This window comes from Pediculus humanus, genomic scaffold, assembly GCF_000006295.1.
Source record: "Pediculus humanus corporis 1103172107383 genomic scaffold, whole genome shotgun sequence".
NCBI classification, from domain to species: Eukaryota; Metazoa; Arthropoda; class Insecta; order Psocodea; family Pediculidae; genus Pediculus; species Pediculus humanus.
The window spans coordinates 540,388-556,717 of NW_002987010.1; the positions used below are offsets into that span (position 1 = coordinate 540,388).

General features: G+C 28.4%; 2 protein-coding genes across 2 annotated transcripts; both read left to right on the plus strand.

The window, feature by feature from the left end:
- Positions 1 to 3,550: 3,550 nt before the first annotated feature.
- Phum_PHUM032300 (glucuronyltransferase-S, putative) lies at positions 3,551 to 13,829 on the plus strand (the record flags this gene model as incomplete). The annotated part of the gene is made up of 6 exons (XM_002422989.1): positions 3,551 to 3,755; positions 5,477 to 5,767; positions 6,236 to 6,390; positions 11,533 to 11,709; positions 12,565 to 12,678; positions 13,722 to 13,829. 6 exons carry the CDS (start codon positions 3,551 to 3,553, stop codon positions 13,827 to 13,829), a joined length of 1,050 nt encoding a protein of 349 aa, XP_002423034.1.
- A 1,796-nt stretch (positions 13,830 to 15,625) lies between these two features.
- Positions 15,626 to 16,273, plus strand: Phum_PHUM032310 (uncharacterized protein; the record flags this gene model as incomplete). The annotated part of the gene is made up of 2 exons (XM_002422990.1): positions 15,626 to 15,770; positions 15,954 to 16,273. 2 exons carry the CDS (start codon positions 15,626 to 15,628, stop codon positions 16,271 to 16,273), a joined length of 465 nt encoding a protein of 154 aa, XP_002423035.1.
- Positions 16,274 to 16,330: the final 57 nt, after the last annotated feature.

The window sequence follows — 16,330 nt, forward strand, 5'->3', positions numbered from 1 at the left end:
GGAAAAATGTTCACAAGACTTTTTATCAAATTGTTTTTTTTCTTATCACTAAAATAATTCGGCGTCGTTACATATTTTGAATGAATGGATAAAAAAAAAATTGATTTGAATTTTTTTTTCCAGTTTTTTTTCTCCATACGAATCGAATAGTGAAAATTATTTTCCGAATCGCGATCCAGTATAATCATAATGTGAATAATTTATTAAATAAACTTCTCCAGGCTATTCGGGGAAAGGGGAGGGAAGGGGGAAATATAAAATATGTATATATTTTCTTTTAGCGAAATTTTCCGAAATGAATTTTGCAATGTGAAAATTTTCATTATTTTTTTTTTCGATAAAAGATGGCGTTGATCACCGTTTAACGTTTTTTTTAACGATTTAAATTTATTTGTTATTGTTATTATTATTATTATTATTTTTTCATCACTCGAAGAAAATTGTTTATTAATTCATTTACGAGAGAAAGAAAGAAAGAAAGAGAGAGAGAGAGAGAGAGAGAGAGAGATATGTATCGCATGCATTGATAAAAAGGAAAAAAAATAATCGAAATCATATTGAATTTATTTATTGCATTCTAGTTACACGACGCTTCCTCTTGTGCTGCTCTGTGAATTTTCCACGAAAAAATGAAAATCCTATAAATTATTACCCGGATTATTATTATTATTATTATTATTTTTCGATTTACTTATTTATTTTTAAATATACACATATATATTTATTTACATAAATTTTCTTTCGTTCGTTTTTATTTTTTTTTTTTACTATTAATTCAAAAATTAAAAATTCGGCGATTTAATTCCGGTCGGCGGTGGGAGTAGGAAAGGAAAAAAGACAAAGGAAAGGAAAGGAAAGAAAAGAAAAGGGAAATTTTTTTTTCCATTTTCATTTTCATTTCATTTCGAATTTTTCTCCATTTGTTTTTCTTTTCCCTTATTTTTCTTTTCTTTCTCTCTTTTTTTTTCGTTCTGTGTTTCGAGTCTCGTTTTTTTTTTTTTTTTAAAGTGTTTTCCTCTCCCTCTTTTTCTTTCTTTATTTCACGTTTTAATTTGAGGCTGGCCTCATTAAAATTCCGCCGTTTTTAAATTTTTAAAAAATTTTCACGGAAAGATTTGAAAGGCTTAGTTTAAAAAAAATTTAATGTTGTTTAAACGATTAAGAAAGAAAAAAAATAAAAAAAATAAGAAAGTACGTTTTCAAATGAAATTAAAAGGAGAGAGAGAGAGTGAGTGAGAGTGAAAGAGAGAGAAAGAGAGAGAAAGTCGAAAACGTGTTTTAAACAAAATATATTAATTATATATATATCCATATAAAAAAAATAATTAAATAATTGCAAAAGAAAAAAAAAAAAGCAGTAGAAACACGTTTAACGAGTGCGTGTCGTTGGTGTTGTAAATGTCGTCGTCGTCATCGTCGTCATTTTCGTCGTGTAAAACATTAAATGGTGATAAATTTTATTCTGGAAATTTCCAATCGAAACTTGCTTGCTATTAATGCCTCAAGTTGTCGTCGTCGTCGTCGTCGATCGAGTTTTTACATTTAAAAAAAAAAAAAATTTTCCTTTTCCTTTCTCTCTTTTTTTTTTAATCATTCATCGTCTGCTGCTTCTGCTCATTATAATTTTTTATTTTCTCTCTTAATAAAACTAAAATAATTTTTTTTCTTTTTTTTTTGACATAAACAAAACTATCGAAAAAGTTTTCAAGTGTGTGTGTGCGTGCGTGTGTGGGTGTATCGAATCACTGAACATTTCGACTTTTGCTCCCCCCCCAAAAAAAAAAAGTTTAAATTTTTTTCTGAACCGGTTAGTTTCGAACAATTTTTTTTTCCCTTCGTATCCCGAAACAAAATTATTATTATTATTATTATCAAAGTAAAAATGTCTAAAACACACACACGTGAATGAAGTTTAACCGACTGTGAAAGAAAAAGAAAAAAAATTTTTTGTTTAAATTATAATAAGTTGTAACTTTGGGTTTTAAAAACATTTGAACGGATTTTTCGGTTGATTGACTCGTTTAGAAAAAGTAGGGAGAAAGGGAGGAAGGGGGGAATGTTGAGGAATTTTTTTTATTTAACTTTGCTGCGGTTTATATATCGCCTCCCACCCTCGAGCAAAAGAGTTTTTAAACTAATCAAACGAAGGAACCGAAATTTTTTTTTTTAAAAAAGATGAAAAATGATAGAAGACCCTTTAAACCATTTTTAAATTATTTAAAATTTAAAAAAAAAAATTTGTTTGTTTTAAACGGAAACGGAAACAAATCGTTAAAAAAAATTCGCGCCACGAAATTATCGACTCGTATTTTTGTTTTTGAAAAATTTTCTTTGTTTTTCTTTCCCCCTTTTCCATTCCTTTTCATCCCTTTCTTCCTCCCTCTCTTCCTCCTCTTGAGTGTTGTTTTCCGTCACATCTTTTTCGATTTTTAAAATGTTATTGCCTCCCCGACGGAAAAAAAGGAAAAAAAAATTTTCTTTTCTTTTCTTTTTTTTCTCAGCAGATTTTCTTTTTTTTTTCTGGCGTAAACCGAACGGAGAGAAAAAGGGAACGAATTATCCACAAATAAGAATTCCCGAGAGCAAAATACGTATTCACACGAAGTTAACATTTTTTGTAATTTTTTTTCTCTTTCTTTCTCTCTCTTACTTTTTCCGCTTTCGCTCTTCTCCCCCTCCCCCACCCCTTCACTCCCCGTTTTCTCTTGTTTTAAGTTTAATATTCCAGGATTTTTTTATACCATCCTTAAAAAAGAAGAAAAGAGTTAATATTTCTTATATTTCTTTTCTTTTCTTTTTTTTTCCGTATTTCACATCGGAAAATTTTATTTTTATTTATCACGTAAAAAAACGCGTTTGTTTTTCCAGGTTTTTTTTTTTTTTTTTAAAAAGAAAAGAAATGTGAAACCTGGAAAATAAATTTAAAAAAAAAAAAATTATTATTATCATTATTACGTCGGTAAATTTTTCTTTTAAAATTTTTTTGAAAAAAAAAAAAACAAATTAAGAAAATTTTCTTTCGATAGTTAGACGTAAGAAAAATTAAAGAGAAAATGAAAATTATCATCATTATTATTATTATTATTAATGGAGTAACGCGATGACAACTTTTTGCTGTTAAAAAAAAAAAAAAAGATTTTAAAGTTTGTCACATCTTGAAATTTATTGTAAATATACAAGAATTTTAAATTAAAGTTTGTTTGTTTGTTTGTTTTTTTCTTTTTATTATTATTATTATTATTTTCTTTGATTTGTTTAAAAATTTTTATAACTTTTTTTTTGTTTTGTTCTGTATGTGGGTATTTAAAAACTAGAGGGGAAAAGTTTAAATTGTGACGTCACGAATAATTTTTCTTTTTACCACATTTGGAAAAGTATTACAAGGGCAAAAATATTTTTTAAAAAAATGACTCGATGAAGGTTTTTTTTTTTGCAAAGTCGAGGAAATCGTGATTTTTTGTTTTAAAAAGAAAAACATTTTAAAACCACGTGACTTTTTTTTTTAAATAATTTTTTTTGTTTTCTTTGTTATCAGGGTGAAAATTCGAGGATGGATTCGTTTAGAAAGCTTTGGCTGTTGATATTTCTCGGTGCCGGCGTACTTATGCTCCAATATCATGTTTCGACAACGTGGAACACGACAAACATTTCCGTACCATCATCGTATTCTTCTGCTTCCACGAGCGGAAGTGAAGAAATCGTTCAAGCCGTCGTATCGAAACTTCAATTGGATACTTCGATAGTCAACGTAGTCGGTAAATAAAAAAATAATAATAATAATAGTAATAATTAATAATTATGCATTTTTTTTTTTCATTCGTTCGTGTTTGGTTGTTTGTTTTCATTCGTGACTTTATTTGCATTAGAGAGTTTTAAACTTGTTCTTGTGACACTTTTTTTTTTTTTTTGTAATCAATAAATCGATAAAAAAAAATTTAAAACTAATCAATATGCGGAAACGAATCGTTAAAAAATTATTATTATTTATTTATTTATTTATTCATTTAAAACGCATCAAATTTTATAATTTAAGCCGGTGAAAAAGAAAAAGAAAAATAAGGAAGAAGGAAAACGATGAATAAAATTAGGCAAAATCCTACATTTTATTGATTTTTTGTTTTGATATTAATAATAATAATAATAATATTAATCCGTCGGAATTTTTTTTTATTCTTTTAATGAGAAAAAAAAAAAAAAATTTTTTTTCTCCCTTTTCCCTCTTTTTTTTTTTTTTTAATGAGATTTTTGTGTAATTAATTATATAATTAATGATCATAAATTAAATAAAACCGTTTTTTTCTCACCCCCTTCGCACACCCCCCGGCCTTCCCTCCCTCTCCCCGTTCTCGACACTCGCGTTATTCTCGTTCCACGAACATCGAAACCGTAAACTTTTCTCTCCCCGATTTTTCGTAAAAAAAAACGTATAATCAATAATTCGATAACGTTAGGAAAATGCCTAAATTAAATTTTAAGGCGTTTTTTTTTTAATTGGGAAATTGGGGAGATGAGGAGGAGGGAAGGAAGAAGAGAAGGAAAGAAGGGAAAACGCGGCGATAATATATTGCGGGTGATAAATTTAATTTAATTTAATTTAAATTTTTTTTTTTTTTTTAATACGAAATTAATTAATTGTAATTTTTTTTTTTTAATTGATCGCGATGCATTGAATTTTAAATTTTCGGATCAATTATTACGTATTTGAAATTAATAATAATGATGATGATAATGATGATGATGATGATGATTTTTCTTATTGTTTTTCAATAGATTCGGAAAAAAAAAATTTTAACTCGCGACGGAAACGATGAAAAAAAAATTTTTTTTTTTATTAAAAAAGTTTTTTATTGTTTTTCTTTCGTAAAGTTTTATTATTATTATTATTATTATTATTATTATTATTATTATTATTATTGTTTCATTTCGTTTTTTAAAAAAAATCTATATACGTTATCACTGTAATGATAAAAACGTAAATAAGTTTTTCCCCGTAAAGTTTTTTCGTTTGTTTTATTTTTTGATTTTAAATTTAAAATTTTTTGTTTCCGTTTCCCGCGCTTACGAATTTTCTTTAAAAAAAAAAAAAATTTTTATTCATACTGGAAAAGTTTTCATTTTTTTTCTACATAAAATTTGATTTAAATTCAAGGAAATAATTTTATTTTATTATTATTAAGGTAAAAATTATTTATTTAAATTTAGAATTTCCCAAAAAAAAAATTACAAGTCACGAAGTCACCCGAAATCATTTTCTCTTATAATTATTATTATTATTTATGATAATTTTTCACCTCTCCTTCCACGTCCCGGAAATCAAAATTTTATTGTGTGACGTCATTTTTCACATCAATTTCTCATTCATATAAATAAAATTTTTTTATTGAATTTTTTCGTAGGAATTTCCGTTAATTATCACAACAACTACCGCCAAAAGAAATAATAATAATAATGATGATGATGAAAACTTATTTTTCAGGTAAAAAATACATACAAGAATTGGCGTTGCAAATAAGTAGAGAATTGATATCGTCGTCAAAAGGCTGTGATTATTCAATATCGAATACAATCGAATGGCCGGAACCGACATTATATTTGATAACTCCGACCTACAGGAGACCGGAACAACTCGCAGAATTGACGAGAATGGCTCAAACTTTGATGCACGTGAGAAATCTCGTTTGGTTGGTCATAGAGGATGCAAATTCGACGACGGAATTAGTGACAAAACTTTTGGATAAAACGGGAATCGAATATCATCACATGATAGGTGAGACAGAGACAGACAGAGAGAGAGTGTGTGATAATAAAATGCACAAAACAAACGAGAAAAGAGAAAACATTTTACGAACCTCTTTAGACCAATGAGCTGTTAAATCTAGTGTCACTTCATTAATATTAAACATCGAACGTGGCACCAACGGCCACGAAAATATTAGAAAACATCGTTTTAAATAATTCATCAACTTTAAGAAATAAATAATTTATTACATGACCCAAATGTATAAGTGTACACAAATCGGTAGGGGACGGGAAGGGGGGAGGGGGATTTCGTCTTTTCGGAATGTAAATACGGTACAGACACGCGCACTCACACACACGCACACCCCTCGTTACAAGATGTATCAAATCGGAAATTGAATCACTTTTCATTCGTTATTTGATACCGACGAAGAGTCGCGCGTAATAATTTATTTACTCAAAATGATTATTATTATTATTTTCTTCTTATTTTCAGCTCCCATGCCTGAACAGTTCAGAAAGAAAAAAATAAAACCCCGCGGGGTTTCAAATAGAAACAGAGGATTGGAATGGATAAGAGCAAACGCGACAAAAGGCGTTCTATATTTTGCCGACGATGATAACACATACGATATATCACTTTTTCAAGAGGTAAATAAAAAAAAAGTAAAACTATTAAATAAAAACTTAGCAGACGTTTTTTCATTACTTGCACGAATCGGAGTTCACGTAAATGATAATAATAATAATAAGTTTTTAAAAAGGAATGTGTGTGTCGTCTGCAATAAGAATTTTCTCTCTCTTTTTTTTCTTTTTTTTTTGCGTGTAATAAAATAATTTAAATTAAAATGTAACGCGTATGTAATGCGTATTACTAGTGACACGACGATTTGTTTGTCGTTTGTTTATTTTTTTTTTAAACAAACGACAAACGGGTAAAACTTTTCATCATGTTTCGTCATCTGTTATTATTATTTTTTTTTTCTTACGAGATTTACTTCCGGCGAAAAAAATTTAAAAAAAAAAGAAAATTCGAAAGGTTTTTCATCTTAATTTACAAAAAAAAAAAAAAATTAAAATTAGCAGACGATATTTTTTTTCCTGTTTTTGTAAAGTTTTTCTTTTTTTTCCCGGAATATTTTTTTATCCGTTAAAAAAAAAAAAAAGAAAAATTTATTTTCCTCTTTTTTCTTTTTCTTAACTTCTTTTAACCTTTAACGACTTTGGAAAACTTTTTCTTTTTTTTTATCGGAAAAATAATAAAAAAAAAGAAAATTTTCTAAAATGTAACGCGAAATTCCCCTACCCCCACTTTCCTGTCGCACCCTTGACACCCTTCCCCCACTCCCATCCCCACCCTAACTCCCTCTCACCCGCACATCCTTCACGGCTCCTTCCGTCTAAATTTTTCTTTTTTTTTTTGTTAATTAAAATAATAATAATGATAATAATAACGATTTTTAACATTTGCGTGACGACACACAAAAAAATAAAAAATTTGGGGGAGGGAGGAGAAAAGAAAAGCGGGAGAGCGGGGGAGTGAGAGGGGGGAGAAAAAAATTTTTTTTTATTCTCTCAACTCAACTTTTCAACTTTTTTTTTTTTTTTTTTTAAACTCGACAACAACAACAACAACAAACGGTGGAGAGAAAAAAAAAAAGTTTTCAATTCAATACGCTAATATAGATTTCACTTAAAGTTAAACTAATTGAACTTTTTTCTTTCTCTCTCTAAAATTCCGTTAAGTTTTTTCCGTTACACGCAATCGAGAATTTTCAACGGGAAGAAAATAATAATAATAATGATGATGATGATGAAGATAAGAGGGAAATGCAAAAAAAAAAAAATAATTTTTAATTATTTTCAACATTTTGAATAGTATTATTACGTATGCGTGAGTGCGTGCGTGTGTGTACACGTGCGCGTAATTTAGTTTTAATTACGAAACACAATTTGGTGCTGACGTTCTTGTTGTAGTTGTTGTTTGTTGTTGTTGTTGTTGTTGTTGTTAGAGTTAGTTGTAAAAAAAAAAAAAAAAAAAAAAAACTTTGGATTGATTTTATACTTATCGATCAGTGGAATTGTCCAGAACCAATCAAAAATTATCCTCAAGGGATCAAAGTTGAGAGAGAGAGAGAGAGAGAGAAAACAAGAAAACTTTTCCGTTTTCTGTTGAACGAAATTATTTATTCGATTTTTTTTCTCTCAAAAAAAAAAAAAAAAAAAAAAAATTTTTTTTTCTTATAGTCTATTGCTTCTCAACAGACGGTAATTTTTTATTATTATTATTATCATCATTTTGTTTTTTATTACCGTGAAAGTTTGAAAAAAAAATTTTATTGAATTCGAGATGAATGAGATGATCGAGAAAAAGAGAGAGAAATGAAGAGTGGGGGCGGGGAAAGGGGGGAAAAGGAAAGTAAGAAAATCCAGAGTAGAAAAAAAATTTAATGGACTTTTTTTTTTTACTTTTTATTACCAACCGATTGTCGTAAAAATTAAAGATGGCGGTCGTGGTGGTAGTAATAGAAAAGGTGTGGGGGGCCCCGCGTAAAAAGTTTTCCCGCAAAAATTCAAAACTTTAAGTGGACGCCCCGAAAAAGGAAAAATTGGTCACGAAAATACTGTTGGAGAAAAAAAAAGTTACGGTCAAACTCGTGGAAAATTTTATTTTTCATTCGATTTTCCTTTTTCCGGTCGCGGAAAATTAGTAGGGGTCAAAAGGAGGAAATTGTAATAATAATAATAATAATAATAATAATAAAATTTTACGTCGCACGAATGCAGTCCGTTTTTTATCGTAAAAAAAAAAAAAAATTCGTGCCATTTTTTTTTTTATATTTTTTTTTCTGGAATTTTACTGGAATGCTGGAGAAACAATATATTGAATTTTATTTCGGTTCAATGATTCAATAAAATTTATCGATTTGATAAAAAAAAAATTTTTTTTTTGATGACCTCAACGAAACGTTTGTCATATTATTTTGATTGGCATAAAAAAAAAGAAAATGGGTAAAATTCAAAAACGTTTAAATTTTCCGGTAAAAAATGTAAAAAAAATTATTATATTCTGTTGAGAGTCAAAAAAGAAAGGAAAGGATGAAAGGAGGGGGAAGAGGAATGAGAGGAAGAAAAAAGAGGAAAAAAAGGTTTAGAAAAAAGGAAAAAAAAGGGGGAAAAGGTCGAGACTTTCCACGAGAGCTGAAGAAAACCTACGCAGACGGGATAAATACGTAAATTTTTTATGATTTTTAAAAATGCAAAACTTAAAAACAGGGTGGGGGTGGGGGGCGGGTTGGGGGGGGGCGGAAAGAGAAAATACTTTTTCCAAAAGGTTGAAGGTTTTGTACGTTGAGTATTTGACCGTGAAAAAAAAGAGGGGGAGGAATAAAAAAAAAACCTAAAAAGCTAAAATAAACAACGTAAAAGATATGGAAGAGAGAGATTTTTTTTCTGAGAGGGGAGAGGAAGAGGGGAAGAGAAACGAAAAAAAGAAACCCTGACGAAAGTGGGGAAGGAAGGGGGAGGAGAAATTTTAACTTTTCAAAATTAAATCGTATTCGATTCAGTTTAAAAAAAAAAGAAAAATTTTATAAAATGTTCGTTTGACGTTTGCCGCACGTTTGCCGTTTTTTTTTTAAATGGGGGGCGGAAAATTAAATTTGTTTTTTCACTTTTACGTAAAGTCAGTCGATAATGATTATTATTCTATTTAGACTTAAAAAAAGGCGGCAAACTGTCTGCTCCAAGTCATTTTTTTTTGTCGCCTCCAGGAAAAAAAAAAAATTCAATCTGTTGTCCTTTGGAAAATTACTTTCGAAATTTCTTTTTTTCGACTTTTAACAACCTAAAAAACAAACAACGCCATTTTTTTTATATATTACGTCATAATTTTTATTTCATATATTTTTAATAAATATTTTCACAAGAAAAAAAAGAAAAAAAAAATGGGAAATGGGAAAAAAATTATATGAGGCTGGGTATCAGTTTAAACCATCTGGAATAAAAAAAAGTTTTATTACTGGAAAATAAAAATGATTTTTTTTAAAACTCTGGAAAAGAGTGGAAATAAAAAAAAAATTTAATTTTTTTTTAAACGTTGACGTCGATCAGATCAGGTGCGAAAAAAAAATTTTTTTTTTTTTTTCTATTTATTGGATTTCATGCGGAAAATTTTGTTTGGTTTTTTTTTTTTTAAATTTCGTTTCCGGTTGAGAGTAAAAATATTTTCACATTCAAACATTGGAATCGGATAAGCAAGGAAATGAGTGCGAGTGTGTGTGTGTGAGAGAGAGAAGGAAATTCCCGAAAAAAAAAAAATAAGGATAATGATAAAATAGAAAAAAATTGAAATTCGTTTCGCCTTGTTGGGGAGGAAAATTCACGTTTTCCGGTTTTTCTTTTTTTTCTTTCTACCCTAAAATCGTTCTTTATAAAAACCAAGTTTTTCATTCCCCTTTTGGGAAATGACACATTCGCCCTTTCCCTTTCCCCTCCCCTCTTCCATCCTTTCTCCGCTCCTCTTCTTTCCCTTTTCCCCGTTTGTCTTTACTACGTTCCCTCGACAATCACAATTCTAATTCACTTTCCCTTAATATTTCAGAGACTTAGTTTATCAAAAAAAAAAAAAATCCCCCTTTTTTTTTTCTTATAAAAAAAAAAACTTTTTGTTATAAATAATTCGGTCGTTTTCCCGGTTTTTATTTATTTATTTATTTATTTTCGATTTAAATTTAAAAAATAAATAAAATTTGCCTTGTCCAGTTTTTTTTTTTGTTTTATTTTAAAGTTTGTAAATCCATTTTCTCTTCACTTATCGATTCGAAATGAAATTTTTTTTTCAATTTATAAAAAAAAAAATAATTTAATTTAATAATTTAATTTTTAAAACTAAATCGAATTTTTTAACGGATTCAAAATAAAATTTGAAAAAAAAATATAGAATTTACCGGGGAAGGCAAAGCAATAGGAAGAATTCGAAGCGATGGAAAGTAAATAAATAAATTAAAAAAAATTTTTTTTTTTAAGGTTGGCAACCTTGTGATTTTTCCAGTTTAGAAAAAATAAATTACACGAGTCATTTTTTTTGTTTTTTCATGCGAAAATATTACGATTTAATATTATAATATAATTTTTTATTTTTACGCGATTGTCTGTTTGCTGTTTATTATTATCATCATCATTATTATGATTCTTTTTCCCCGATAAAATTAGGTATATCGGATTTATATTCAAATTGTCGGGGATAAAGAGAGAGAATGATTTAAAAGCATTTTCGTGTCACAAGTCATTCATTCATAATGTTTTTAACTCGAAAAAGGAAAACAAAAAAGTTTTTGAAATCTCATTTAAAAGAATGAAAACCCGTCGACACACGCGCACACACACGTGGTGCACGTGTGTCTTTTATCATTACACGCATATTTCATTTATATAAAATTCTAATACGATAATAATATAAAACTAAAAGGAAAATATATATACATTTATATGTTATTTACTATTTATTTTCAAACTATTATTATTATTATTATGAGTAATGACGGCATTTAATTCGTCACCATTTTATTCCATTAGTGGTAGTTGTAGTAAAAAAAAAAAAAAAAAAAAACTTTGTAATACGTTGTCACAAGTTGGGAGGAAAATGGAAAAGTTTTTCTATCTCTTTCTCTTTCCCTCTCTCTCTCCCTTTCTCTTTCTCTCTCTCTCTCTCGATTCGTTAAAAATCAATTTTTCTTTTTTTTTTTGATGATTGAAAAAATGTAATTTTTTTTGTTTTTTTGTTGTTTTCAGATACGAACGACTAAAAAGGTTTCCATGTTTCCCGTTGGCCTTTGTACGAAATTCGGCGTGAGTAGTCCGGTTGTTAAAAATGGAACTTTTGCCGGTTTTTACGACGGTTGGTTGGGAGGACGAAAATTTCCCGTCGACATGGCGGGTTTTGCAATCAATTTAGATTTTTTACTCAAGGTGGGTGAGTGCGTGTACACGTGTGCACGTGTGCGATTCGCGATCACGCACGTTTAATCTCATTTATGTGTGGTGAGAGAGAGAGAGAGAGAGAAAAAAAAAAATCAGCCACGATGATGCAGATGGAAAATTTACCCTAAAAATTTTAACGAACGGGGGAAAAGGGGGTGGGGGGGTTTTTCTTCCTATTCCGAAAAACAAATTACGTTTTTGTTAATTTTTTTTTTTGGTTTTTTTTGTTGGGGAGGTTTTTGGGGTTTTGTTTTTACTTCGTTTGGTTTTGACCCTAGTTTTAACCCCTCTTTGAAAAATTTTATTAGATTTTTCCTTTTTTCCTTTTTTTCTTTTTATCGTCCAAACCCGAATTTAGTAAATTGAATTTCGTGTGTTGATAATTTTTCCGTTTAAAACTGTACGTCGTCGACATTTTTTTTTTTACAATTTCAGACATATATGTAACGAATGTAGTGGTTCTAGTGATAGTAGTGGTAGTAGTTGAAGTAGTGGCAGCAGCAATAACGACAAACGGTTTTAAAAATTAACGCGAATGACATTTCTTTCCATGAAGTGTCATTAAATTTCACGATTTTCGTTTTTTTTCTTTTCCTTTTTTTGGTAAATTATGCATTTCCTTTGTCAAATGTATAATTTATTCGTTGCACATACACACAAAAAAAAAATAAAATGTAACGTTTGACGTCGTTCCTTAAAAAAACGGAAAAGTTGAATTTTCAATGAAAACGTTATAAATTTTTATTTTACTGACTGACGACTGACGTTTGTTGTCTTTTACCCGTCAAATAATTTTTATCTATATATAATAATAATAATAATAATTTTTTTATTTAAATTTAGAGACCAAAAGCTTCGATGCCTTACAAACCTGGATTCGAAGAAGATGGATTCCTAAGAAGTTTATCGCCTTTCGAACCTAAAGAAGTCGAATTAAAAGCCGATAATTGCACAAAGGTAATTTAAATTAATATTTAAAATTTCGATGATGATGACGATAATCATTCGATTGACATCTTTTCGATTCGAAGATAAGAATGTTATCTATCTTTTATTTTTATTTACAATTTCCTATTTTAAAATATTATTATTATTATTATTATTATGATTAGTACGATAATAAATTTTCGGAAAAGTTTTTTTTTCGATGGCCTTTCGAACTAAAAATACCCAAAACTAACGACGAATTGTGGTGGTAAGAACCACCAAAAAAAGGAAAACGATGAGGGGAGGAGAGGAGAGTGGAGTGGAGGGGGCCACACACAAAAGGGTAAATTGAACGTGTAGGTAAAAAAAACCGCAAAACCTTTGACTTGTGTTGAAACCTTTGTTGTTGCTATTGTTACCTTTTTTTTTGTTTTTCGTTTCCCCCCCTCCCCCTCCCTTTATCTTGTCATTAATTAATTAAACATTTTCTTATTTGTAAATATTTTTTTTTTGTATTCATTCCGTTAAAATTATTATTATTATTATTATTACTATTAATTTCCTTTTAAAATTTCCTTTAAAAATTATATTTTCCGAAAAGAAAATTTTACAAAAAATTATTAATCGATCATTAGAGACATCTATTGTGATTTTTAATAATTATTTTAAGTAGAATTTTCATCATGGCCGCGCAATTAAATATTTATATCAAATGATTTATAAATATATATATATATATGTATATTTATTGCGATGTCGTGTCGTGTCGTGTTGCGTGTGTGTGTGTGTGTGTGTGTACGTACGTGCGACACATGGCGAATATAATATGGCTGACGTAGTTTTATGGAAGGTCACGAACTTTAAACTTTTCGAACGTCGACCCCGTAATTATTCACGTTTTTATTATTATTATTATTTATTTTTAGATTTAAATCAAAATGAAATAATAATAATAATAATACTATTTTTTAATTTTCCTCTTTTTGTGGAACCGGCGAATTTTTTTTTCGCATATTATTATGATTATGTTGATGATGATGATGATAATAATAATGATAATGATTTGGTTACAGATTTTAGTCTGGCACACGCAGGCTAGAAAAAACGAGCCTTCAGCAGCCGTCGATTTTAACAAATATGGAAACACAAACATAATTAAATTGAAAAAAATCCTCGTTTAGCATTCAAAAGAAAATTTGATGGCGAGCTTCCTTATTGACGGCCTAACCGAACGTCAACGTCAACAACCAGCAACAGCGACAGCAGAAGCAACAGCAAAAGCAACGGCAACAATTAATTTTATATTTTATTTTATTTTTTAATTTGAAATATTGCTTTGACGTTTTCTAACGTTAAAAAAAAAAAAAAACGTCAAACGTAACGAATAAATAAAAAACGAATGATTGAATGAATGAATGGATGAATGAAGGAAGGAAGGAAGGAAGAAGCGAACGAATGAATGAATGAATAAATCAAATGAATGAATCAGGGTTTCGATAATGGAAATTGAAAAAAAAAAAAAAATTTCCTTTTTTTTTTTTTTTTTTTGTGTAAGTTTCCCCCCCGAAAAAGACTGAACATAAATGTTTATTATTATTATTATTATTACTATTATTACTATTCTTATCATTATTATTATTATTATTTTATTTTTATTTTTTTTAATATCAAAAAATAGGCAGTAATTGTGTAAATGTACATACGAAATGTAGATTTCTTTTTTTTTTTTTCGGAATGACGTCATTGTCGTCATTACGTGTACTACGCTGCGAAAAGCTTTCTTTATATAGATATGATGATGATAATAATAATAATAATAATAATGATAATAATGATAAATTAAAATGCTTCTTAAAAACCGTCGGAAACGTTTTTAAGAACGAATTCTTATTATTACTATTACTATTATTATTATTATCATTACTACCATTACTATAGTTATTTTGTATTACTATTATTATTATTATTTTTTTTTTTTTTATTTAGATTATAATTTTATAAGTAGGGAGAGATTTATTTAATTATCGAACATAACCCGTTTAACCATATCCGGTTTTTTTATTTGTTTTTTTTTGGGGGGAAGGAGGGAGGGTAAATTTTTTTATGTGTTTCGTTATCATTATCACGTCGTATTCGCATTTGAACATTATAAAAAATATGCGTGTATGTGATGAAAACTCTCTCACTCACACACGTGCGTACCACAAACGATTTTTAACGCGTAAAAAAATTAAATTTATTATTATTATTATTATTACTATTATTATTATTATTAACGCGTGCGTTTTTTCTCTTTTTTTTATACGTAAGTTATTTATAAAAATTATTAATGTTTAATAACATATACAATTTTGATTTAGTTTTTAATATATATAAATATACACAGACAAATATAAAAAATGATTTTTTTTTCCCGCCATGATGATGATAATAATAATGATGATGATGATAATAATAAATAAGTTAACGACTACCTTAATAAAGTTCCAATCGTTCGACAGGAAATAATAATATTAAAAAAAATTAACGAAAAATAATAATAACATGAATCGTACTAAAATTGTAAATAATAATAATAACAATGATAATAATAATAATAATAATAATTAAGTAAATAGTATTTCATCGAGCGAGAGAGAGAAAGAGAGAAGAAATAATAATAATAATGGAATCTTTGGAAATAATAAAAGCGATAATAAAACATGTGAAAAAATTAACAACGACGACAGGATCGAATAATAATAATAACAATAACAACCATAACAATAATAATAATAATAATAATAATAAATCAATAGATTCGAGGTTAAATTTAAACGACGTAAATATAATAATAAAAATAATATTGAAATTTTTTTATTTTATAGGACCGTTAATAATAACAGTTTTAATTTATCAATATTTAAAATATTTATTAATAATAAATGCAAAAGAATATGAAAGGTCGATACGGGGAAGGTACGGATACATAAAAAAAATGAACAAAAGATTAAAATTATTGGTTAAAAAACACGGGAACATCTATTTCCGGTACATGCCTATGAATCACGGCGTCACACTTCCGCAACCTTACACTCTATTCGTTGCTATTAAAGAAATATTAATGGATACTGACAGGCCAGGTAAGATTTCATCTCGGTCGATCCATCGATTAGGATCGTTTAAATAGAATTCATCCATATTATTATTATTATTGGAAAATGCGGGGGTGGGAAGAAAATACGTTTTCTTCAACTGAGGTGAAAGAGAGAGGAGGGGAGGGGGTCATCATCATTTGAAAAAAAAATTTTGTGGATATTTTTCAGCTACACGTGGAATACGTAAAAATTTCTTATTCGATCTAACGCATAATAACGGAGGAGGAGGTGGAAGTGGTGGTGGAAACGAACCGGAAATATATAAATTATTAGAAAAAAATAACGAAAGGGATAATTTCGATTACGATAACGGAAATGATGATAGTAATGATGACGATGATGATGATGATAGCGATCCGTTATCGAATTTTAATATCGATATAATGAAATGTAGCAGAGAATTAATTATACAAGGGATAAAAGATTTTGAAATTATGTTTACCGTATTTAAAGTCCTCGAAACGGTACTGGACGATTCCGACGAATGATAATGATAATTTTTCTACGTCATTTAATGTCGGTGAGAATGGATAAGATAAACAAAC